This window comes from Camelus bactrianus, chromosome 9 (genome assembly GCF_048773025.1).
Source record: "Camelus bactrianus isolate YW-2024 breed Bactrian camel chromosome 9, ASM4877302v1, whole genome shotgun sequence".
Lineage (NCBI taxonomy): Eukaryota > Metazoa > Chordata > Mammalia > Artiodactyla > Camelidae > Camelus > Camelus bactrianus.
In genome coordinates this window covers 17080024-17103890 of record NC_133547.1, presented here as the reverse complement: position 1 = coordinate 17103890, position 23867 = coordinate 17080024, and the positions used below count along the sequence as shown (strand labels likewise).

The 23867-nt window shown below is 41.1% G+C and overlaps 1 protein-coding gene across 1 annotated transcript in view; it reads right to left on the bottom strand.

Annotated features, from left to right (window-relative positions):
• CEP89 (centrosomal protein 89) overlaps window positions 1-23867 on the bottom strand; it is a 67369-nt gene that overhangs the window by 18182 nt on the left and 25320 nt on the right. The window contains exons 7-14 of the mRNA XM_010950037.3: window positions 22435-22477; window positions 19964-20182; window positions 18656-18798; window positions 12062-12112; window positions 11813-11896; window positions 8972-9075; window positions 8335-8450; window positions 6114-6294 (exon numbers count right to left, since the gene is read on the bottom strand). Coding sequence (XP_010948339.1) covers window positions 6114-6294; window positions 8335-8450; window positions 8972-9075; window positions 11813-11896; window positions 12062-12112; window positions 18656-18798; window positions 19964-20182; window positions 22435-22477 — 941 coding nt within the window. The remainder of the gene's footprint in view (window positions 1-6113; window positions 6295-8334; window positions 8451-8971; window positions 9076-11812; window positions 11897-12061; window positions 12113-18655; window positions 18799-19963; window positions 20183-22434; window positions 22478-23867) is intronic.

Below are 23867 nucleotides of genomic sequence, written 5' to 3'. Positions count from 1 at the left end.
AGAGGATGGCTTCAAAACTTTTGTAGCAATTTAACACTGCTGTGCCATCTGGGCAATCTGAGATGAGTGAACTCGTTCTGTTGAACAGCAGCGGGGTGGTGTCAGATTTGCAGGAAGAGAAGCATGTGGTAGGAGCTGACACTTGTCATGTGCAGCAGCAATACACAACATATGATTTTAAGGTTAATCTGTAACTGAGAAACGTATAAAGACCAGAATACACTTCTTTCACTGAAAAACAATCTATTATTTTTTTGGACACATTAACCTGGATTTATGATAAAAGGTTAAAAAAGAAAGCTGAAAACAGAGATTTTTGTTTGTTTGTTTCCAGCCAATACAGAATAACAGAGGCCAGATTTATTCAGCTAAAAAACCAGGCAAAACATAAGAAGCAACAGCTTTCAGACTTTGGACAACAGGCAGTGCAGGACTGTGATCCCTGTGAGGAGGAAGGAACAGGGTCAGTTCCACAACTGCTCCAGCTCACTGCCAGGCTGCAGAACAGGGAGGGAAACCCAAACCAAACTCAGCAGATTCGCTGAGTTGAGGAGTCAGAAAGCAGAGATCAGGGAGGCCAAGGCAACTAGAGATTGTGGGCAGAGAGGAGGGAGTTTCATGGAGAGAAAGGGCTCTGGAGATCTTTGGGCAGGGCACCACAAGTCTCTGGTTGACAGCTGATCTGTACGTGTGAGAGGAGAACTACCTGAGGCTGAAGAAAGAACCATTAGCAACGAGTAGGCAGAACAATTCCTGACGTTCACAAAGACCCGGGAGTACTGCACAAGCCCACCAGCCAGAGTGGAAAGACCTTGTAAAAAAGGACACTGGAGATCATCCTTAGAAGGGTGTTACTGCCTTTGTAGTGGGGCTAAACCATCCCTGACTAAAGGGTGCTTTGGGTCTACCTTGTTTAACAAAAGCAAGCTTTGAAAGAATCCAACTACTGTCTAATGTAAGAACAAAACTCAACACTATTTAAAGCAATGCACTAAATCTAGCAGCCAACAACACAAAATCTGTGATATTCAATATCCAATCAAGAGTGGGAATAAGCAATAAAATAGATCCCATGATCAAGAGAAAAAAAATAACAGGCCCAGAAGTCAAAGAGATGATGTTATATAGTCCATATGTTCAAGGAAGCAGAAGAAAACAGCACGATGAGGAGAGAAATAGAAAATATAAAAAAGACTCAACTGGAACTTCTAGAGATGGAAGAAACAAACGGAAGAGGTAGACAACATGCTGGATGAGAATAAAAACAATTAGATACTATAGAAGAAAAGATCAGTGAACTTGAAGACAAGCAATATAAAATGCCCAACTGAAGAACAGAGAAAAACAAGAGTGGGAAAAAGAAATGAACAGAGCATCTGAGGCCCATGGGACAATATCAAGTGTCCCACAAAGAGTGGTGACAGAAGGAAAAATAGAAAAGGATATTGAAGAAATAACAGCTAAATTATTTCCAAATTTGATGAAAAATATAAACCCACAGCCCCAAGAAGCTCAATCAACCTCAAGCTGAATAAACATAAAGAAACCAAACCAAGGTACATCCTAACTAAATTGCTTAAAATCTGACAAAAATTATCAGAAGCCTGAGAGAAAAGACATGTCAATGTTCAGAGGAACAAAGATGTTAAGAGCAGGTTTTCATTAGGCACAATGCAACGCAGAAGGCTACAGAGAATACCTTTAAACTGGGGGGGAAACCTCAAAAACCAAAAACCTGTCAACTTAGAATTCTTTACCCAGTAAAATTATCAATAAAGTTTTATGATTTTTCCAATATAAGTACTGTGAATCTTCCTACTCCTTTCTATTTGTGGGGCTTTGTAAATAGTTCCCTTCCTCCTTTCTTTCCTTTTTTTGGGGGGGTATGTGTGGTGGTGCTTTTCCATAATGTGATTTTCTACATTTGTTCCTACCAAGAAACACAATTAATTTTTATAAATTGCTTTTGTTTCTACCAACTTTGCTAAAAATCCATAATTATTTCTAATGATTTCTACATGTGGAATTAAATCCTCTATGAATAATGACACTACTATTTCTTTCTTCCCAAACCTTATCACTTTCATTTTTCTTGTCACATGCACTGTTATCAGTTAGTCTAGGAATGGTGTAAGAGGGCATCTTTGTACTGTTTCCAGTCTCAGGAGGAAAGCTTGCAACATTTTAACACTAAGACTAACAGTAAATTTACTGTAGTTTTGTTTTTTAACAGAACCATTAAGGAAGTTCACAACTATTCCTAGTACCTTTTTTTAGAGTTTTTACATCTAGATTCATGAGTGAAAAGGAAACGTAATTTTCCTTTCTTATACTATCACTTTTGGGTTCTGGTATCAAGGTTATATTGACCTCTTAAAAAGAGAGAGCATTAACTCTTCCTCTGTTCTTCAGAAGGGTTTATGTAAGACTGGAATTATTTCCTCCTGAATATTTTCAGAGCTCTGTTGTGAAGATATTTAACTGTAGCTTCCTTCAAGGGAAGATCTTTGGATTCAATTTCTTTAATGATTAAAGGAATATTCAGGTATTCTTTTTCTTTTTGAGTAAGTTTGGACAAGTTATATTTTTCTAGGAATGTGACTATTTCATCTGAATTTCCAAGGATATTCACATGAACTTATTTTTAGGTACATAAGAATTTAAACATCTGCTTGATGGATTGAACCTTTTATCTCTATGAACTGATCTCCTTTGTTAAGTAGAGTTTTTTACCTTAACATTTATCCTGTCAGATACTAGTATAATTTACCACCTTTCTTTTGGTTTGTGTTTGAGAGGTAGAGCTTTTCCTGCCTTTTACTTTTGACTTTCTGTGCCCTTATACTTAAAATGGATGTCTTAAAGACAGCACAGAGTTGCTGTTGAGAGTTTGTCTAAACTGCTCTGTGATACCACTGCCTTGGTATCCACTTTGTGTGGCCAAGTGGCCTGCAGGGGCCTCGACCTGACACTAGCCCCACTCTGGAGCGCAGGCCCCAGGTAACAGCCAGTGGAGTCACAGGTCCATGTACGTTCCTGATGTGACACCCCCAATGACCCTTGTGATAGCATCCTCCCTCACCTCCCAGGGCCCTCCCCTCATGCGCCCCTTAGATAAGACCCCCTGAAGCTTATCAAAATCTGGTTCTTTTGGGCTTTAATTGACCAATCTGGCCTCAGCCCGGGAACCCCAAAGCTCCCCCTCAATGAGCTCTATTAAAGGCTCATGCCCCAGGTCCTGCTGAATTTTAATTCTAGCGTTCATTCCAATACTGCACACATCAAAACAGTGAAGCATGATATTTTGACCCTCAGCCAATGCCTACTGTGAATTCTAGTAGCGGACTTACCAACACTAACTTGAATCGGGGGACAATCAGTTCTCTCTGCCGGCACCCTGCCTTGACTTCCCGCGTGGCCTCCTCCAGGACCAGGGAGTGACGAACTTCTCTATTCACTTTCCCCATTCCTGATAGATTTGCCATCAAATCTAACATTTTATTTTGTGCTTCCTATTTCCCTACTTGTTCTACCTTTTCTTGCCCTCTATTGGATTTTTTATTTGAATCATTCTTTCTTTCCCTATACTGGTTTGGAAGTTAAACACATTCTGTTCCTCAGAAATTTCATCATGCATATTTTCAAACTATAATATTAATCAATGCCTGTATTCTCTTCTGAATGACATGAAGACTTTAGAACACCAATTCCATTTACCCCCTCCCTGATTATATGCTGTTACTGTTGTGCATTTTAATTCCATGCATTTTTAAATTCCTCTATAGAGGACTGAGGGCTGGTTACCTCTGGGTCACCTGACCTGAGGATGCAGCCCTTTGGGGTCCCAGCTTTCTACGCATCTGTGGATGATGGGACTGTCTCGTCATTCTTGGCTGGCTGATATTTCATGAGGATATATCAAAGTGTGGGACTTTTTCATTCACACACTGGGTTCTATGGGTCCTTTCAGTCAAGGTCTTCAGATATCTGGAAATGCCCTTCAACTGTTAATGTCTTCCTTTCCACTTTCTTTAATCTCTCTTTCTGAGATTCCTGATGATCTGAGGCTGGATGTCTTGGATGGGTCTTCCATCTATTACCTTTTCTCTCCATTTCCAGCTGTTTGTCACCTTATGTTCTAGGCGAATCCACAAATTTATCTTTCAGCCTTCCTACTGAGTTTTAAAAAACTCTAGTCATAATTAAAATTTTTTTAATTTAATGATTGTATTTTCTCCCCATGGTGTTTTTTTAAATTGAAATACAGTCAATTTACAATGTTGTGTTAGTTTCTAGTGTACAGCATAGTGATTCAGTTATACACATATATATATATTCTGTTTCATGATAGGTTATTACAAGCTAGTGAATATAGTTCCCTGTGCTATACAGAAGAAACTTGTTTTTGTTTTTTTTGTTTTTTATCTATTTACCACTACATTCCTGAACCAATTTCCACTTAAAAGAGACTTGGTCAAATGTGTGTTTCTTCAATGACCAAATGACCACACCTCCCCTTGCCTTCACTTCCATTGCCAATTAGTGGCTTCCTCTGGAAATTTGCATACCTTTTGTACTTACGTGGAGGGGGCTGTTAGGATATGTGGTTATGAAACATCCACAAAAAAACATCAGCCACAGGAGGGGGTGTTTGAGGAAAATAAAATCATGAGGATGAACATGACTTCGAAAACATTTTTTCTTCTACTGGAATAGGAAAGTAAAGTACAGCTCTAGCCCAGATAGCATGTAACAGGATAGTCAAAACACTGGCCTCCAGTCACTGTAATCGTCAACATTTACTGAAGCACCAGGCTAAGCCCTTCATACGCACTAACTCATTTATTCTCCCGTGTCAGCCATCTTGCGCTGAAAGCCTCACCATTTTAAAAACTACTTCCTCCCTATTACAAAAGTAATGTGCATTTTACACTTGGAACATTTGGAAAGTAGGGAAAAAAAAACAAAGAAAATTTAAATTACTCATGAGGATGGTTAGTTTTATGGGTCAATTCGGCTAGTCTGTGTGCCCAGTTGTTGTCAAATACTAGTTAGATGTTACTGTGAAGGTACTTTGTAGATGTGACTGACATCTACAATCAGGTGGCTTTAAGTAAGAGAGATGACCCTTGATAGAGTGGGTGGGCCTCATCCAAGCAGTTGAAGGCCTTGTGAGCAAAAACTGAGGTTTCCCAAAGAAGGAATTTGGCCTTAAGACTATAACATAGTTTCAGTTTCCAGCCAGTTGGCCTGAACTACAGATTCTGGATTTGCTAGCCGCCACAACTGCGTGAGCCAATTCCTTAAAATAAATCTCTCTCTGTCTCCAAATATACACACACACACATCTTACATATATCCTATTGGTTGTTTCTCTGGAGAACACTGATACTCATAATATCACCCACCAAAGATAATTTCTATTAATATTTTTCCATTCTTCTAATTTTATACTGGAAGTCATTCTATACACATATACATATAATTATACACATACAGACACAGACAGACATACACACAAGAGAGAGCATCTCATCCCAGTAATCTCAGTTGACACTAAAAGTCCTACATCCTTAGAAACCCCTCAGTCCCACGCAAACTGGGATGGTTGGTCAACCTAATACACACACACACACACACACACACACACCTTTTTTCTTTTTAAATAAAACTGCAATCATTCGGTACATACTGTTTTGTAACCCAATCTCTTCACTTACAAATCTATTGTAGCAATTTTCCACTGTCAAAAACAGCCTTGTGTGACATCATGTTTAATGGCTGCATTGTATTTCACTTTACAGTTCTATCCTTTCATTTAATCAGGTCTCTATGACTGGATATCCAGATTTCCAGTTCTATTACTTTGGTTCTAAAAACAAGAAAGGGTGGAACAGTAGGGAAAAAAAATCCCATACATACATGCAAAGTGCAGACCACAGCCCTTGAGGACAGCCATGCTCTACTTGGATAAAATATTTACCATTCTCAGCTGTGGACACCTGTGCTGGTGAGGCTCAGTGACTCAGAAAAGATGGAGCAACCTCTCTCTACCTGCCTTCAACAACATGCATGGTGATGCATTAACACTTGGAAAGATAGTACACCCGCACCTTTTTAATTCATTTACAATTGAAGTGTGAACGTCCATTGCAACTTTGCCGTCCAAGCGCGTTTTCAGTTCCTGGCATTCGGTATGTAAGAGCTCCAGCTGCTCCTTATTTGCAGCGAGCTCATTTTCTTGGCTCTGTGTTTTACTCTCCAGGAGCATTAGTTGTTTAGTCAGTTTAGAAACTGAAAAACAAAAGAGATGGACAAAGACTTGGTACAGAAGACTTAATAATGCATGATTACTGATTACTAATACTAATGAGAGCCAGTTTATAAAAAATGACCTTTAAAAAATCTATTGGAGATTTGGAAATTAATACCAAAGAATTTTTACTTAGAAATTACAGGGACTATATTAAGTATTCATTAAATGTATACTTTCTTACTGGGGTTCAACATGTTGATATTATTGTTAAATATATGATATTTAACAAGACATGATTCCAGTCTTCATGGAACTGACTTTCCAAAGACTGAAGCCATGTCACACACAGGTGTGCAAGTACATATCATGATGCTGCCCCTAACAATGCAAGATTTTCTAGGTTCTTAAGGACATCAAATATAGCCCAACTAAGGACAGAATTTATTTTTCTCCCCTTTCTTCATTAAGTTTTTCTTTGATGTTCTGTAGTGAAAGAAAATCATAAACATTTTCATCCTACGTGACACAGAAGTATGTAATATTAAGATAATTCTCAGGTATTGGCTGAAATGAGCACTTAAAAGTATTATTGCATAGAACTCTAAATCCTCCTACTCTGTAAAAACATGTAGTTGATCAAAATGAATAGCTGTTTCTGGGAAATGGGAAAACAGCACGGACAGCTGTCTGAATCATCCAGACCGAAAGGATGGCCCTGCCCCACATGACCAGAAGAATCATCCTACCTGTTTAGATCTGCTGGGTTTGAGAAGATTAAATGCTCAGTAAATATGAAGCTAATTACCCTGTCATCTCTAATCTTGAAAGCAAAGGAGATGCAACAACTTTCTCCCCCACTTCCACCCTAAACAGTGCCAGGGGAAAGGCGACGACTCTGGTGCCCGCACGGTCTGCAGGGGAGTCCCACGGAGGACACTCCCGCTGGACTGAGAGGTGCTCTCACTGCAGACACGACCTGGCTCAGAAACAAGCCAAGCACGAGCGCTGCTTCAGCAACAGCGGAGGCTGGTAGTGAGCTCCTCCGCCACGCGGAAAGGGGGGCCGCTAAATAACAGGGGCGGTGGGGGAGACAGAAAGAAGGGGGTCACACCGGCTCACATGGGACAGCTGGTGTTTTGGCCTCCTGTCCAATACTGTTCTTCATCGGAAAAGAAAAATCACGGAAGCCAAAGGAAAAAAATGCCACTGTCTTTCGCAAGTTTAGGTTTTAATCAAAGTGGAAGAAATGACTCAATCTGGCGACTTCGAAGTCCACTGTCATATGCCATGAGGCTGCTAGGGACAGGGAGGAACACGTGGAGAGAAGGGGGCACTCACAGAAAGTAACTGATGGAGATTTAACCTAGGACAGTGCCCGCAGCGCTGAAGGAAGGGCACAGAGAGACTGTGTAGAGAGCAAATGGTCCCTACTTACTCATTCAACATGCTTTCAGGAACATGTCCTTGTGTTGTTTCAACCCTTCATCTCACATGATTTTTCCCACTTTTGGGGGGGGGCGTGCTATAACTGGGTATTTATGTATTTATTTATTTTAATAGAGCTACTGGGGATTGAGCCCAGGACCTCGTGCATGCTAAGCACACGTTCTACCACTGAGCTATATCCTCTCCCCAACCCTGATTTTTCCCACTTATATGGCACACTGGTTCCTCCAAACCCCGTTCTGTTGACTCTAAAGCTGTCACCTACAATTGATAGAATAATTAGAGCGGTACTCTGGAGTCTAAGAGAAAGCACTCAGTGCATCACAGGCATCGGCTGGGGTATGCTGTAACGTAAACAGCTGCATTTTAGTTAACAAGCATACATTTTTTTTTGAGGGGGAGGTAATTAGGTTTATTTATTTACTTACTTAATAGAGGTACGGGGGATTGAACCCCCAACCTCGTGCATGCTAAGCATGTGCTCTACCAATTGAGCTACACCCTCCCCTACTAGAAGGATCCATTTTAAAAAACATGACTTCCCCCCTTTTCAATGTGAGTGGGGTGCTGGTGTAAAACGACACACAAACGACATCACAGCCTCCCCATCACTCACAAGGAAGACCGCTCACCTTCCTGGAGATGCTCCCGGTGGGTGTCCTTGGCTTTCTTTTGCTGAATCTCCAACTGCTCTAACAACAACTTGTTTTCCTCTAAAACCAGTCCTGCTTGAGTCTGAAGCTGATGCCTACAAGTGATTTACAAAATTAAATACTGCCATTCGGGTGCTGAATGATTACAGAGACGCTCCCAAGTCTAAAAGAAAGCACTTGATGTGTTGCAGGTAATAAGTATCTGGACATGTTTTAATATTAAACATGTTATTAACACAGTAAATCTGGCCATTTCCATTAAACTGGGGGAAAGGACAGTAATGAAGTTTGAATCGTCAACTGTCTCAGTAAATTCTTAAAATGTAAAATTTCAAATGGAGGGACCGGGGATTGAACCCAGGACCTCATGCATGCTAGGCATGTGCTCTACCACTGAGCTATAACCACCCCCCCTAGAATTTTTAAAGTAATCTTTCAATTACAAGTTTAGAATAATTTAGTAGGTTTTTTTCACTGCACCGTAATAATTTCTTAGAAACTCTCTCTTAAAATTTTTTAGTTAAAATACAGATATAGTTGATAATTTAACAAAGTTTATTCTAGTATCTTTTTTTTTTTTTAATTAGCAAAATACCAGAAGCACAACACCACTTGCCATTCCTCACTGGTGACAGGGCTACTCTTATTTAACTCTTGGTGCAATTCTTCATTTTCTTTCACCACTTCCTGGACTCGCATCCTAAACGTTCTCATTTCCTCCTGAAATAAAATTTATATAAATTGTAATACACACATTATACTCATACTTGTATTTCTTTGTTCTTTTTTTGAGGAGGGGTAATTAGGTTTATTTATTTTTAGAGGAGGTACTGGGGATTGAACCCAGGACCTCATGAAGGAGAAATAATAAAATGACTGCACATAGGCTAACAAATTCTCAGCTTTATGCTTACCTCCTGCTTTTAGCACAGTCAGCAAACCCGACTGGTCGGACACTGCTCCCAGCCCCAGGCCCATTGTTAAAGCTAAAGTTATTGATTTCACTGTTTTTACTTTACTCTGGCAATTAAAATTTATAACCATGTTTGGCTTCTGAGTCGTTCTCCAGGAAGAAGGTCACGGAGCTGTAACCCTGCAAAACAGGCTAATTTGTCAAAAAGGAGAAACACACCACAGGTGTTTACGAGATGAAAAGACTGGAAAAGTTACAACTACCAGTCTCTATGGAACTGCTGCCTGACGACGTCCTGACGCCAAGAAATCTTGTGACAAGATAAATGATTCTGTTGACTGCCTAAGCTATGACTGTGTAACCACCCCACCCCATCCCCACGGGGGGTTCACAGTTTTGAAGGCATCAGCCTGCTGTGGGTTCCCTTTGCCCGGCAAAGCAATAAAGCTGCCTCTTTTCCTCTAAGCTCCAAGACCCGGTCTTTGAGTTATTTGGCTCGTCAGGGACGGGGGCTGACATTTCGGCAACACTCATGCATGCTAAGCACGCGCTCTACCCTTGAGCTCTACCCGCCCCCCTGCTGTTGCTGTGACTAAAATCAAACGTTAATAGCTTTTTAGCAAAATCTCATGATGCCAGCAGACTTAAACTCAGTACCAGCACCAAGTGCCTGCCCTTGAGGGGCTCACAGTCTAGAGAGAAAAAAATAGGAGACAGACGATGGCAAGGACATGGGACAAAGCACCTCAGGTCTTAAATATTCAATTCCTAATTTGATGACATTTTTCTGTTAATTGTTGAATATTTGAAATGATAAAAGGGAATTTAAAAAGGCAGAGATGCCTATGAACACTACAGTTTTTCCTTTGTTTAAAGACTTTGGGGGATAAATTGGAGCTTTTTTAGATAAAAATAAGAATTTTTCATCCTCACTAAAGCCCATTTTGGTGGGAAGGGGCTTAGTGTGGGGGCTGGAGGCACATAATTTTGCCCCGTTACCATCACGAGAAACCCCCCTTACTTAAAGCCATCGGTCAGGACGGCTTCATCGCTCACGAGCCCCACGTGAGGACCGTTCTCGGTCTGTTTCCAACTCCCAATAGCCTGTGCTGGGTCTCCTCCATTACGGCTTCCCTCAGTTAGCCCCTGGCCAGTTCCAGCGCCCCGTGCTGCCTTTCGGCAAGGATCTCAGGCGCCAGGATTTATTCTGGGGTGCTTCTAAGTATTCTCCTCCCAGCTATCGGACACTTAGGCTCACACCTGCCTCACTGAAAGCAACAATGCCAGGCAACTGCTCTTTCTCTTGCCCTTCTGCCTGGGCACACTCCCCAGTCACTGGCAGTCCACTGGCTTTCTCAGAACAGGGGTCAGGCAAACGAACACCTGGGGGCCAGTGGCCTGTTTTCTGTATGAAGTTTTACTGAAATAGGCCAGGCTTATTAGTTTACCCCTGGTCTACGGCCACTTTCATGCTGCAGAGGCAAAGCTGAGTACCTGCAAACAGAGCCTGCATGGCTCCCAGAGCCTAAGACAGTCACTAAGTAAATATTTACAGAAAATGATTCCTGAACTCTATTTTAGAAGGAACGCTAAATAAGTATTTTTATTATTTGGTTTGATATTTAACCGATTAGTATAAGATTAATTCACCCTCTTTAAAAAATTGTGTCCAATAGGAAGTCTGCAAGAGGAGGCTCAAGTCTGCATTATGTGGGCCGTATACGTGGGACAGCATTACAGGAACAGGCTGGGTGACTCTTAACACATCCTTCCAGCCAGGGATCCCAGAAAAACCAACACTTCTCCCCTGAGATCTCCTTGGCTGCCTAAATAAGGAACGTAGGCAGAGGTGGGTAGCACAGAAAGCCATGGGATGTCTCTACAACACCTGCACAGCCTTGGGTTCCTGTATGATCAGAAGGAGCTCTGCTCCAGAGGCCACTGCCATGAAAGAGTAGTGAACAAGGCAGAAACGAATGAAACCCTCGCTTTCTCGCCATACCAACAGCTCAGTAACTGGACTCCCTGGGACCAGCTCTTCATAGAATAAAGAAGCATTTAAGTCGGCCTAAAACACCTGCTCCTCTTCCTCCCCTGTCTGCCCAAACATCCCTTTTACCGGCGCTATTTGCAGCTGCACAGTACCAGGAGAGGAGTTGCCCCACTGCTGCCTTCTCTGCACCCCAAGATCCTAGTCCACGTGGGGCTGCCTGTCTGGGAGACCACAGCCTCCAATGCAGCCCTGCCCAGTTCCTCCCTCCAAACCTCTCCCATCTACCCCCACCCAGCCCTCCTGCACTGCCCATCACTCCCGCCTGCCTCCTGTCTCCCTTCCTTTCCTCTTTCCTTCCCTCCCTCTTTCCTTCTCCCCACCCCCACCCCGCTACACGCCTTCCTTTCTTCCTCCTTGCCTTTCTTTAACAAACACTTGGGCACCTGCTAGATGCTGGGTATACCTATCTTTCCAAGCAAAATGTTGCTTCCGAGTTAGAATCTGTCTTCTTTTTGATAAACCTTGTCCTTCTGAGACCTTTGCCAACCTACCTGAAGGCTGGCATTGAGCTCATCCTTCTCCTTCATCCTGTCTTCATAGGCCAGCAACAAGGGGCACAGGTACTTTATATCCAACTGAACAGAATGGAATAGACAACATTACTATCTTTCTATGTCTAAATACAATCAGCACGTCTTCTAAAAGGAAAGAAAATATACTTAATTTGGAATGGACTTTAATATAGCTATTCAATTATAGCCCAGAAAATATGGGCCTGAACTTAAATAACTTTCACTTACCAACCAGGGTGGTGTAGGGCCCTTGGATGGGAGGCCTTCAATATTTAAACTCTAAGAACAAAACACAACAGTGAAGACAAATTAAACTACACTTCCTCTGAAATCTCCAGCCTAAGATATTCTTCATCTAGACCAGACATCAGCTATCTATGCATTGATATGTATGTATATTTACATATGAAAAAAATTTTTTCTGAAATGTTTGAGTAATTTGCAGATATAACGCTCCTTTTCCTCTAAATACGTCACCGTACATTTCTTAAAAAGAAAAATATTCCTTAACTCAACCACCGAACCATCATAAAATCAGGAGCTCAAGACTGATGCAATGCTATACTCTAATCTACAGACTGTATGTGAATTTTGCCTATTTTCCCACTGATGTCCTTTTCTGATCAAGAATCCAATTAAGGGGAGCAGGGTTTAGCTCAGTGATAGAGTGCCTGCCAAGCATGTACGAGGTCCTGGGTTCAATCCCCAGTACCTCCATTAAAAATAAATAAATAAACCTAATTATCTCCCCCCAAAAATTAAAAAAAAAAAAAAAAAAAAAAAAAAAAGAATCCAATCCAGGATTACACTTTGCATTGAGTTGTCAAAACTTTCAGTATTTTAAATCTGGGACGTATCTAGTAATTTTTTATTGGATGCCAATAAAACTTTTCCAATGTTATGCTGTCTGGATTTTGTTGTCTTCTTTTAAAGTCTTTTGTTTTCTTCTTTTGCTACTCACGGATCAGCTTGATGCTTTTGAGGCTTATCTTTTTACCCTGGTGAAGGTGGGTCTTTACTGAAAGGCTGGTTTGGCCATACCGCTAAGGCCTGGTCCTTCTGGGCTGTTTACTCAAGGCCTCAGGGTTCAGCAAGGTCTCTGCACTGTGGCTGGTCAGAACCCAAAGGTCTCCTGGTGCTGACTATTTAGTTCACAGCTCTCTGAACTCGGTTTTCTGCCTGACCTCTGAGTTTCATCCTTCACGTGTGCAGATTAGCATTCAACAAAAAACTGCAAGGAACCCCTTGGAGACTCAGGTAGCTCTTTCTCTCCATAGCTCCTTCCGCTCTGGTATTCCTGCCCTGCCAATCTTGTCTCTGTTTCTGAAACTGAAAGTCTCCTCAACTCAGTGAGACAGCTCTCCTGCTGGGACTGCTCCAGCCAGCACTGCGAGACGATGTACCCCCAAGCAGAAAGCAAGGTGAGCAGAAGGCTTGTTTCCTTCCTCCTCTCCAACATCACCGAGCTGCCTGCTGCCTGACGTCTGTAAACAGCTGTATTACATATTCCGTCCAGTTTTCTAGTTGCTTACAGTAAGAGCACAAATCTCACAACAGTAATTTCTTAGCTTCTGGCCCTGAGGGAATAATTTCCTATTCCACAAAAATGTTCTAATGCATTCCCCACCCCATGATTCACTGAGCAAACACCGAACGCTTACTACGTCACTGTGGACGTCACAGCGCAATCGTTGTTGTTCATGGTCCAACACAGAGATTAAATCCTCTCACAGAAGTCAACATAACACACACACACACAGTACAAGGTAGAAGGTGCCTTAAGAGGGGTACAAACAAGTCTGCCACAGATGCAGAGAGACAGCACCTCTGGCTGGAGGGACCAGGGAAGACTGTCACAGAGATGTGCAGCTGCACAGGGAGAAGGGTGTGCGCACTCTGTGGGGCGGGGGGGCAGTGGCCTGTCACTGGGCCTGTCATGTAGCCTTTTTAAAGAGAACTGTTCCGATTTTTTTAAATTTATTTTTCTATTTAGAGTAGACCTTTCAATATTTCTTTTAGCATAGGTTTAGCATTGCTGAATTATTTTAGTTTTTGCTTGTCTGTGAAATTCTTTATCTCTCCTTCTATTCTAAATAAATTGACATATAGTAATTGACTGTACTTCAAAAAAAGAAGAGAGGTTAAATTAATTAATTAATTAAAGAGAGCTGGTTTGTCCACAGCCCTGCAGAAGGCCCTGGCCTAGGAAGCCTGTTTCAGCTCATAGGACCCCAAGAACTTTAATGTTTTTGTTAAAAAGTTAACATCATGTTAAGTAAAAGAAGTCAGTCACAAAAGACCACATATTGTGTGATTCCATTTATATGAAATATTCAGAACAGGCAAATCCACAGAGACATAAAGGAGATTAGTGGTCTGCCAGGGCCAATGTGGGTGGTGGAGAGTGACTGCTAACAGGTATGAGATTTCTTGTTGTGATGAAAATGCTCTTAAACGGATTGTGGTGATACTTGTACAATTCTGTGAATACACTAGAAGTCACTGAATTGCACACTTTACATGGGTGAATGGGATGGTATGTGAATTATATCTCAAAGCTACTGTGAAAAACTTTTAAATGAAGTCCTACTTCAAGAAGAAAGACAGAAGCCCACAGAGCTGCTCTGAACTCCCAGGAGCCCCGTGAGAACACTGTATGCACCTGGCTTCTCCCCTTGATCCCAGGAGGGACCAGTCAGCTGCACATCCTGACAACCCCACCCCCGCCACCAGCCCGCACACACCCATCACACACGTGACTCTCTAGGGCACAGACCTGAGCTGCTGGCTCCTCACAACACCTGACTCAGTGATTTTCTCAGTGCGTTTGTCAAACTGAATTCTGCAATCCTTCTTCTCGAGTAAAACCTAGCCTGCTTTCTCCTCTCTTTATGTACACATACATTGTGAAAGGAGTCACACCACCAAGTCAATGACACAGCCCTCACCTCACATATTTACTGTTTCAATGGACAGAACACTGAAGTTCTACTCTTTTAGCAAGTTTCAATTATACAATACAGTATTATTAACCATAGTCACCAAGTTATACATTAGGTCATCAGATCTTATTCATCTTATAACTGAAAGTTTGTACCCTCTGACCTGCTTCCCCCTGTTGCCCACAGACCCTAGCCCATGGCAATCATCATTCTACTCTCTGCTTCTATGAGTTCAACTTCTTTTTTGTAGATTCCACATAGAAGTGATACTGAGCAGTATTGCCCATCTTTGTCTGGCTTACTTCACTTAGAATGATGCCCTCCATGTTCATCCATGCTGCTGCAAATGGCCGAGTTGCCTTCTTTAAGGCTGAGTAGTATTCCACTGCATGCTTATATGTCACATTTTATTATATTATTTATATATATACATATATAATATGACATAATCACATTTTCATTATCCATTCATCTACTGACAGACACACACTTCGTTTTCATTGGCTATTGTAAATAATGCTGCAATGAACATGGGAATACAGACATCTCTTCAAGATACTGATTTTGTTTCCTTTAGATATATATCCAGAAGTGGGACTGCTGAATGGTGTGGTAGTTTTCCTTTTAATTTCTTGAGGAATCTCCATACTGTTTTCCATAGTGGCTGCAGCAACTTACAGTCCATCAACAGTGTACAAGGGTTCCCTTTTTCCTGCACCCTTTCCAGAATCTGTTATCTCTATCTTTCGATAAAAGACATGCTAACAGGTATGAGGTGATATTTCATTGTGGTTTTAATTTGCATTTTCCTGATGACTAGTGATGCTGAGCAACTTTTCATATACCTGTTGGCCATCAGTGTATCTTCACTGGAAAAATACTGAATAAAAGTGGTGAGAGTGGCATCATTGTGTTGCCCCTGAAGCTTTCAGCTTTTCATCTTTGAGTACGGTGTTGGGTGACGGGCTTGTCATATCTGGCCTTCATCATGTTAAGGTATGTTCCTTCTACACCTAGTCCGTTGAGAGCTTTTTATCATAACAGTATGTTGAATTTTTGTCAAATGCTTTTTCTGAATCTATGGAGACAATCATACCATTTTTACTCTTCATTTTCTTAATGTGGTGCATCATATTGACTAATTTGTGGATTTGAACCATTCCTGCATCCCAGGAATAAACAGCACTTGATCATGGTGCTGAACCCTTTTCATGTACAGTTGTCCCTCAATACCTGTAGGGGACTGGTTCTAGGACCCGCCATGGATACTAAAATCTGCAGATGCTCAAGTCCCGTAGCCAGCTCTCCACATCCACGGTTCTGCTCTGCAGATTGTGTAGTATTGTACACATTTATTGGAAAAAAAATCCACATATAAGTGGACCCAGGCAGTTCAAACCCATGCTGTTTGAGGGCCATCTGTACTGCTTTATCTGGTTTACTAATATTTTGTTGAGGACTTCTGTATCTCTGTTCCTCAGGGATACTGGCCTGCAATTTTCTTTTCTTGGAGCATTCCTGTCTGGTTTTGGCATCAGGGTAATGCTGGTCTTGTAAAATGAGTTTAGAAGTGTCTTCCTCTTGTAAGCAGCACACGAATGGGCCTTGCTTTTTAATCCATTCAGCCATTCTATGTCTTTTGATTGAAGAATATTAGTCCATTTATACTTAAAGTACTTAAAGTAGGTATGGACTTGTTACCGTTTTGCTCGTTGTTTTCTGGCTTTCTGTAATTCCTCTGCTTCCTTTCTTCTCCTGCTCTCTTCAGTTGTGATTTGATGATTGTTCTTTGGAGGTATGTTTGGATTCCTTTATTTTTACTGCATCTACCAGAGGTTTTTGCTTTGTGGTACCATGAGGCTCACATAAAACAACTTATAACAATCTATTTTAACTTGATAACTTAAAGTTCAAATGAATTCCAAAACTACATTTTTTCTCTCCCCCCATGTTTTATGTTTGTGATGGAGCAATTTACATCTTTTCATTTTGTGTATTAACTAACAAATTATTATAGTTATATTTTTACTATTTTTGTCTTTTAACCTTCATACTAGAAGGTTTATAAGTGATTAACCTACCAACTTTACAAAACTAGATTATCTTGAATTTTACTATATATTTTACCCTTGCCAGTAAAATTTATAATTTCACGTTTTCCTGTTACTAATTAGTGCCCTTTTGTTTTAGCTTAAAGAAAACCCTTTAATATTCCTTGTAAGGCTGGTCTGGTGGTAATTAACTTCTGCTTTTGCATGTCCTGCAGACTCCCTATCTCTGCTTCAATTTTGAAGGACAACTTTGCGAGGTAGTATATTCTTAGTTGGCAGTTTGTTTTATGTTTTTTGGTCTTTTTCCTTTTAGCACTTTGAATATATTTGCCACTCCCTTCTGGTCTACGAAGTTTCTGCTGAAAAATCTGCTGGTGATCTTATGAGGGTTTCCCTGTATGTAACAAGTTGTTTTTCTCTTGCTGCTTTTAAAATTCTCTTGTTTTAACTTTTGACAATTTAATTATAATGTGTTTTGATATAGGTGTCTTTGGATTCATCTTATTTAGAACCCTCTGGGCTTTCTGGATCTAAATGTCTGTTTCTTTCCCCAGGTTAGAGAAGTTTTCAGCATTATTTCTTTAAATGAGTTTTCTGCCCCTCTCTCTCTCTTTCTTCTGGGACTCCCGTTAACACTTGATGGTAGTCCTTAAGCTAGCTTTACTCTTTCTCATTCTTTTTTTTTTTTTCTTACTCTTCTGTTTGGATGAATTCCACTGCCCTGTCTTCAAGTTCACTGATCCTTCCTTCTGCTTGCTCTCGTCTGCTGTTGAACCCCTTGAATTTTTCAGTTCAATTATTGTATTCTTCTGCTCTATGATTTCTGTTTGGCACTGTTCAATAGTTTCTGTCTCTTTGTTGAAATTCTCATTTTGTTCATGCTCTTCTGACCTTGCTGATCACACTTATGACCATTATTTTAAACTCTCTATTGAGTAAATCATTTATTTGCATTTCACTAAGATTGATTTCTGGAAATTTATCTTGTTCTCTTCTTTAGAACATACTCCCTTTTTTTCATTTTCCTTGACTCTCTGTGTTGGAGAAAACAGCCACTTCTCCCAGTCTTGACAGAGTGGTCTTGTATAGGAGATGACCCTCATCAGTCTGCCTGGCCCAAGCTCCTGGTTGCCTCTCAAACTTCTGTGATTGTCCAAGCTGCTGTCTTCATTCTTAGTGGCTTCCAGTAGTTGGGGGTGTACCCAAAACCACCAGTGTCCCAAAGGACAGGCTCACAGTCAGCATTTAGATGCAGGCTGACTAGAAGCCAGACCTGCAGGCAGCATCTAGGAAAGTATGCAGTCAAATCCCTTCCAGGAACAAAGTAGGAGACAGGCGTTTTTGCCTGCTCCCTCTGCACTGAGCCCAGGTGGATAGCCACAAAGGGTGCGCCTATGCCTGATTAAAAACTGCTTCTTTCTTTGCTACAGTCCTGTGGAATTCATGAATACAAGCTCCACTGTCTGTAAGAGCTAGGTGATCTGGGGGCCTATAAAAATTAGTCTGCTTTCATGTCAAGGTTTGTGCACTGATAAATAATAGCTATAACCTTGAGGGAAAAGACTAAGAATGAAGCAGCCAACGTGGACTTTTACTCCTTTACTTTATATACGTCTGTCCTGATTTTTTTTTACAAAGAGTTTTTATTGCTTTCGTTTTGAGGGAGGGAGGGAGGGAGAACATAGAAAGGTCCACAGAAAGATTGTACTTTGGATGTATCTTTTGTTATACCAAATTATAATAAATATGAACCCTTCAGAATTGGAAACCAATTCAACGGTAAAGGATAAAATATCAGAAAATTGATTTTTCTTAATAAGAAACATTACCTCTTCCTTGGATAAATGTCTGAATTTTGTTTGATATCTACTCAGCTCTACATTCAAACGATGCACAGTCATTTTCAATGCATCATTTTCATCCACTAGTTCTTGAGCTTGTTTTCTCAGATAATGTAATTCAGGTGTAGCACCTATTGAAAAAAAGTTAGTATTATACTATACGAACTTTTATCAAATTTATAATGATTTTTATATAAATTGCTGATTGTCTGTCCTTCTTTCCCTTTTAAGCCCATAGAGGCAGTGAATGACAGATATATAGATATAAATGAGTAAAAGTTATGAATATTTTAACCCCACATAGTCAACAGCGTTTTGGAAGTTTGTGGAAGTTATTGCATGTACAATTAAGGTAAGATAAAAGTTTTAGATTGAAAAGAAAAGTCACTGTTTCAGATTATATAGAAGTATGTGCTTGAAGTACATAAAATAAATGAAGAATTTATTAGAACTAATAACTTTCCTACACAATAGTAACGTCCTATTAAAAAACATGACAGAAAATAGATACCACAAAGTAACAGCACAAATTAAGTATCTAGAAATGTGCCTAAGACAAGAAATATTCAGGGTCTGTATAAAGAAAACACAACATCTTTCAACGTACAGAGAAGTAACATTAGTGAATATTTATATAAACTTAGCATTAAAAAGAATTTGACACAAAGGGCATAGCTCATAACAAAAAATGTCTTATATATTTAGCTGAATTATCAACAAACTGAGAAAATATTACGTACATGACAAAGGGCTAAAATCCTTAATATGTAAAGAGCTCCTGCAAATCAAGAGAAAAGATCAAAGCATCTCAATTTGAAGCAAGAAAGAGAAAGAATATGATCTGCAAAGATAATGAAAAAAATTCAATCTAATCAATAATAAACTAAATACAAATTAAATTAAAATAGGATTCTTCTCTCTCTCTTTTTTTTTTGCCTATCAAATTAGCAAGGAAAATACAATCCTCATGATTGGTAAATATGTGGTGAAAGAGGCACTTTTATATGCTGCTTATGGGGATAAAAGCTGATATGAAATATGTGTAAAATACTATGCTAAGCATCAAGAAACAAAAGAAGTATTGGAATTCCTTTACTAGAATAATAATGATATAGGAGATGAAATCAAATTTCAACAAGAATATGGATATTAATAAAAGACTTTAAATATCAACAAAATCTCAATAATATTAATATCAACAAATATTATAACATAAGATATTAACTTTCAAAATAAATAAGAAAATTTGAATTCCTATTTGTTCCTTTAATAAAAGAACTGTGTAGTTGTCCCCACCTTCCTGAGAGGATGCTTTCTCAATCTCTTTCAGCTTTCCATTTTCTTTTTCCATCCGTTTAAGTTTTAACTGTAGTTCTTTCATTGTTCGTTTTAGTATGTGAAGTTCGAGAGTAAGGGTCTGATTTGCATTGTTTAGATGCAAAGTTTCTTCTTTTAATTCCTCGAACTTTTCTTTGGTTATTTCCATACATCTTTGACGTGTTCTACCAGTTATATCTAAAAAGTCACAGGAAAAAAAAAAAGATTTTAAAATAGTAATTGATATTTACAATTTTCCATGAAAATTACAGGAGACTTTATTTCAAAAACCATGTGAGCAACTTCTATATGTCAGGCCTCATGCTATGTTCTTCGGGTCCCGCAAAGAACATGGCCTGTACAGCAAAGAGTCTGCGGTCTGTTAAGATGACAGTGGGCAACCAGACGAGGGTGACAGAGCGGGGCAGGAGCCGACGGAGGCCCTTGCATACCGTAATATGCAGAGTGCAGGTTCTGTCCTGCAGGCCAGCAGGAGCCAGAAAGACTTTTAGACAGAAGTACAGAAAGGAAGAGGCTCTACTCTCAGATGAATCCCTCAGGCCAGCAGTGAGGAAAGTGATAGGAAGGAGGCCTAGCCTAGAGGCAGGGAGACCAGTCCTGACGCTCCCAGAGTGAGTGAGAGGATGGCGAGGAAGAGACACGAGAGAAGGATTCAGGGGCAAAAACTCAGCAGGGCTCAACAGCCAACTGGGTGTGGACAGTGAGGGAGGGGCAGATCAAGGATAAGCGCCAAGATCTGTGGTTTGGAAGACATCTAGCCAGACCAGGAGCACAAGGGCAGCAGGGGAAGGGGTGCTCAGGGCCCCAAGCTCCGAAGGCAGCCTCAGCCGGAGGGACTGAGGAGCCACCAGCCCGTGGGTGAAGCTGAAGGCACCAGGGTGAGAAGAAAACCAGAGGCCACAAGGGATCGTTGGAAGGAGTAGTAAGACAGACTGGAGGACAGCAGAGAGCGATGTTCCACAGGGAGGTACGCTCGGAGAGCAAAGGGGGTGAGGACCACAGTGGGCCTCCGGCCGGAGCGCCTCTGAGTGGAGGTGGGGACAGAAGCAGAGCTTGTGGCAGACAGGGAGGGAGCACTGGTGGCTCCAGACAGCCTCCCCTGACCGCTGGTGCACATATAGCCAACCCCTGGAACATGAAAGTCTAAGAAATGAGTAATTCCACAGCTACACTGAAAACAAGAGGCGAGCCACAAGGAATCCCGGAAAGAAAACATTTGCGATTAGACTGAAGATGGAAGCTGCAGCCTCAAATATGCCGGGAGAGGTCAGCTATACGAGGCAGGAGTGCTTTCAGGGGTGTGCCTCGCCCTGGCAGGCAGTGGGGACACAAAGTGGCCCAGAAAGGACTGATGAGGTGTCCAGTTAGAGCGCCAGATGGGAGTGGCAGGGGCGCCCATTGCCGGGCGGTTCCTACAAACCCTGAGGTCAGAGAGGCAGAGCAGGCCCAGGAGTCTGGAGGAACCCAGGAGGAAGAGGGGCCCCCAGACCCCATATGCCCTGTCCGTCCCCGTCAGTCACTGGGGACAGGTGGGACGCCGATCAGCACCCTGGATCCCCCTGAGCAGCCCGCAGTACGCAGTACGCGGATACAGCATCCCCAGGCAGACAACAGGGGACGTCTCCCAAGGACCAGGGTGAACACATCACCAAGAACCATGTGAGCCAATAGAAGCACCAAAACCAACTAACAGGGGACAGAGTGGCTGTGGCACAAACTACAAGAGTTTAGAACGAGTGTGGTTAAGACTCTCAGAGAGCTGCTTGTCAGTACTTAACAGAAATCATGGAAATAAGCAGTTTCACTAATAACACAAATTCAAAGGATGGGCTGAGCAGCAGAATACATACAACGAAGAATGAACCTGTGGGTGAGACGTTAGAGCCCCACCAGTATCCCAGAATACAGCACCGAAAACACGGAGGGAGAAAGAATGAAAACAAAGTCAGTCCAACATAGAGGACAGACCAAAGTCTTGATACCTGAAAGGATCTTCAGACGAGCGATGTGAGATGTAACAGGGAAAAATTACAACAGCCGCTTTGGAAGCTTAATAAGGCTCCCCAAACTGTAAAGGGGAGAGCACCCTAGAAAGTATCTCCAGCCCCTGAGCAGAGCCCCCATTGCATCCACCCCCTCCCAGTGTCTGCTCACATCCTATAGGTAGATCCCCTCCCCTCCCTCCAGGATCTGAGCACATCCCATGGGGACATACATCCGCCATCCAACGTACGAATGCTTGGACTCCCTTTCAAGGCAAAGGCAGAAGTTCAACAAACTGCTACCTCTTACCAATTCTGATAACAGGACAGAAGCAATAGCCTTTGCAGGGGGAGAAAAACGGTGACCTTTATTTTATGTGAGATTATTCTGGATATCCTCTAAAACAATAAGCTTTTCAATCACAATGAGATTCAAAAGACAAGTACCTGGAGAGGGTGGAGGTTTTTCACATAATGGTGGCTTCCCGTCCTAGGGAAGAAAAACCATGAGTGTGATGAATTAAGAGTCTTAGCATCTTCTGAAAGCAGAGTGGCACAAGCAGCTAGGTCCTCACGTACCACGTATTTAAGCACTTTTCTCTCCTCCCTTCATGTTGGCTCTTGTAGTTGCCAGTTTGTTTTAGCTTTAGAAACTTTCACATTCATTGTTTCTTTCAACTGAGTCTAAACCTTTAGGGTCTTCCCCTCTTGGCAGGTTCTCTGAGGCAGGGAGGGAAGTCCTACTTTCTTCCTGTGTTTTTGTCCATAAGTTCAGTCACTGTGTCTTTTTTTTTTTTTAATTGAACTATAGTTGATTTACAATATTGTGTTAGCTCCCTCACACCATACACAAAAATAAACTCGAAATGGCTTAAAGACTTAAACATAAGATAAGACACTATAAACCTCCTAGAAGAAAACACAGGCAAAACATTCTGACACAAATCTTAGCAATGTTCTCCTAGGTCAGTCTACCCAGGCAATAGAAATAAGAGCAAAAATAAACAAATGGGACCTAATTAAATTTATAAGTTTTTGCACAGCAATGGAAACCACAAGCAAAAAAAAAAAAAAAAACAACAACAACAAAATGACAACCCACGGAATGGGAGAAAATATCTGCAAATGAAGCGACTGACAAAGGTTTAATTTCCAGAATACTTCCAGCTCATACAACTTAATAACAAAAAAACAAGCAACCCAATCCAAAAATGGGCAGAAGACCTAAACAAACATTTCTCCAGTGAAGATATACAAATGGCCAATGGGCACATGAAAAAATGCTCAATATCACTAATTATCAGAGAAATTCAAATCAAAACTACAATGAGGTATCACCTCACACCAGTTAGAATGGCCATCATTCAAAAGTCCACAAACGATAAATGCTGGAGAAGGTGTGGAGAAAAGGGAACCCTCCTACACTGCTGGTAGGAATGTAGTTTGGTGCAGCCATTATGGAAAACAGTATGGAGATTCTTCAAAAAACTAAAAATAGACTTACCATATGATCTAGCAATCCCACTCCTGGGCATACATCCAGAGGGAACTTTAATTAGAAAAGATACATGCACCCCAATGTTCATAGCAACACTATATACAATAGCCAAGACATGGAAATAACCTAGATGTTCATCAATAGATGACTGGATAAAGAAGTTGTGGCAGATTTATATAATGGAATACTACTCAGCCATAAATAATAACAAAATAATGCCATTTGCAGCAGCACAGATGGACCTGGAGATCATCATTCTAAGTGAAGTAAGCCAGAAAGAGAAAGAAAAATACTATATAAGGGGGAGGGTATAGCATAAGTGGTAGAGGGTATGTTTAGCATGCATGAGGTTCTGGATTCAATCCCGAGTACCTCCTCTAAA